Source organism: Papaver somniferum, chromosome 3 (assembly GCF_003573695.1).
Source record: "Papaver somniferum cultivar HN1 chromosome 3, ASM357369v1, whole genome shotgun sequence".
NCBI lineage: Eukaryota > Viridiplantae > Streptophyta > Magnoliopsida > Ranunculales > Papaveraceae > Papaver > Papaver somniferum.
Genome location: NC_039360.1, coordinates 100708509 through 100710753, shown reverse-complemented (window position 1 = coordinate 100710753; position 2245 = coordinate 100708509). Strand labels below are relative to the sequence as shown.

The window sequence follows — 2245 nt, the reverse complement described above, 5'->3', positions numbered from 1 at the left end:
GGGTGCAAATATAAATGACACACTTGAAGTTATATATTTTCAAAGGGTCAAAGTTAAAACTAATAACCATTTTTTTTATTACTCCACCGAGTAGCTTAGATTGGTTTTTTATCTTCACTGAGTCACCGACAATATCTCTTTGGAGACCACGAAAGAAAAAAGAGAACCTCTTCTCTGCATCTCTTCGACTCTTTCGCAAGATATTATTAGTTAGCTAATGATACCGATCACAAATCAGGTGAAGGTGAAGCTTAACCATGATTTCCTTTTTATTCTATTTTCAATTCTGAAGTATATGCCATCGTTTGTTTGGATTTGGTTATTTTGAAGTTAGGGTTTTTATTCTTTTCTTAATCAAAGCAAAATTCCTCCTCTCTATAATCATAGTTTACATAAATATACTGAGATTCGTTAAAATACTAGCTAATCCATAAGTAATCAGAGTCACCCTTGTTTTTTATTTGAATTTTTAGGGTTTTCTCAAATTTATTTATTTTATTCATATTGTTCTTAATAAAAGTATGAAGTATCAATGTTCTGTTTTGTTTGATTTTTGTATATTTTGTTTGTTTACAATGTTCTAATTGAAGCATCAAATCGTCAATGTAGGTTTACGCATCCAATTCCGTGATTTATGATGAAGAAAACTCAATTGTCGATGGAGAGGTTTTACAAAAGGAAGGCGACAGTTGATTTATCATCGCCTTCAAAACGAGGTGGATCAGGTAGTGGCAGTACAAATGAACTTGGTGAACTTGCTTCTTCTTTACCTACTGAAGTGAAAAGATTAAAAGAAAGTGATGCGGTGAACTTGTTAACTGATGTTGAATTGGCAAACCTCCCTTCGGATCCAGGGCTTCGAAAACCGATTATGGATTATCATCCAAATGTTAGAAACCAAGTTCGAAGGGCATATTTGCAGAATGGGCCGTGCCAGCCTAAAATTCATAAATTTCCTAATTCACGGAAAGGTAGAAAGTTCAATCATTCTTGGTTCAAAGCTCATGAATATTGGCTAGAATACAACATATCAAAAGATAGAGTATATTGTTTATGTTGTTACTTGTTTAAATCAAGTGGTGCTAATAACTTTGCTGATGAAGGATTTTGTACTTGGAGTAAGAAATCAAGACTGCAGGTTCATGTAGGAGATATAAATAGTGCTCACAACAAAGCTCGGAAAGCCTGTGAAGACTTGTTAGATGAAAAAGTACATATTGACACAGCACTTGTTAAACAAACAGATGAAACTAGAAGGCAATATGGAATTCGTTTGAGGGCTTCAATACAAATTGTCCGAATACTTCTAAGACAGGGTCTTGCATTTCGTGGGAATGACGAAGGTGATGATTATGCAAATCGGGGTAATTTTCTTGAGATTTTAGCATGGCTTGGTAACATCAATGTAGAAGATTTGCAGCCTTATATTATGGAAAATGCACCGAAAAATCTGAAATTGACCTCTCCTGATGTTCAAAAAGATATTACAAGTGCTTTTTCATTTGAAATAATTGCTGCAATTATTCGAGACATTGGTGATTCATTCTTTTCAATTCTGGTTGATGAGTCTAAAGATATTTCGTCAAAGGAACAAATGGCTATCGTTTTACGGTATGTGAAAGAAGGACGTGTTATTGAGCGCTTTGTTGGGATTGAACACGTAGCTACTACCACTGCCCTCTCACTCAAGAAAACAATCGCTAATTTCTTTTCGAGGCATAATTTAAGTTTTTCCCAGTTGCGAGGACAAGGTTATGATGGGGCTAACAACATGAAAGGTGAGTATAATGGTCTTAAGAAGCTTATTTTGGATGAAAATGAGTCTGCATATTTTATTCATTGCTTTGCTCATCAATTACAGTTAGCTGTTGTAAATGTAGCGAAAAAAGATCCAGAAATCAAGGATTTGTTTTCATTAGTTACTTGTGTGACTAATGTTGTTGGAGGATCACCTAAACGCCTTGAAATACTTCGAAAAATAAAAGGTGCTGAAATTTCTGAAGCTCTTAGCAACAATGAACTTGAAACTGGGCGAGGAGTAAACCAAGAGTCGAACCTCAAGCATGCTGCGGATACAAGGTGGGGTTCGCACCAAAATACTTTAATTAGCTTGATTAATTTGTATTCAGCTGTGATGGGTGTACTTAGATCAGTTTCAAAAGATAAAACTTCTGATAAGAGATTTGAAGCTAGAGGTATTTTGGTTCATATGAAGTTATATAATTTTGCTTTCGTCTTCATTTGA

General features: G+C 34.8%; 1 protein-coding gene across 1 annotated transcript; it reads left to right on the top strand.

Annotated features, from left to right (window-relative positions):
- Positions 1-658: 658 nt before the first annotated feature.
- LOC113359792 (zinc finger MYM-type protein 1-like) lies at positions 659-2245 on the top strand. The gene has a single exon (XM_026603372.1). It carries the CDS (start codon positions 659-661, stop codon positions 2243-2245), a length of 1587 nt encoding a protein of 528 aa, XP_026459157.1.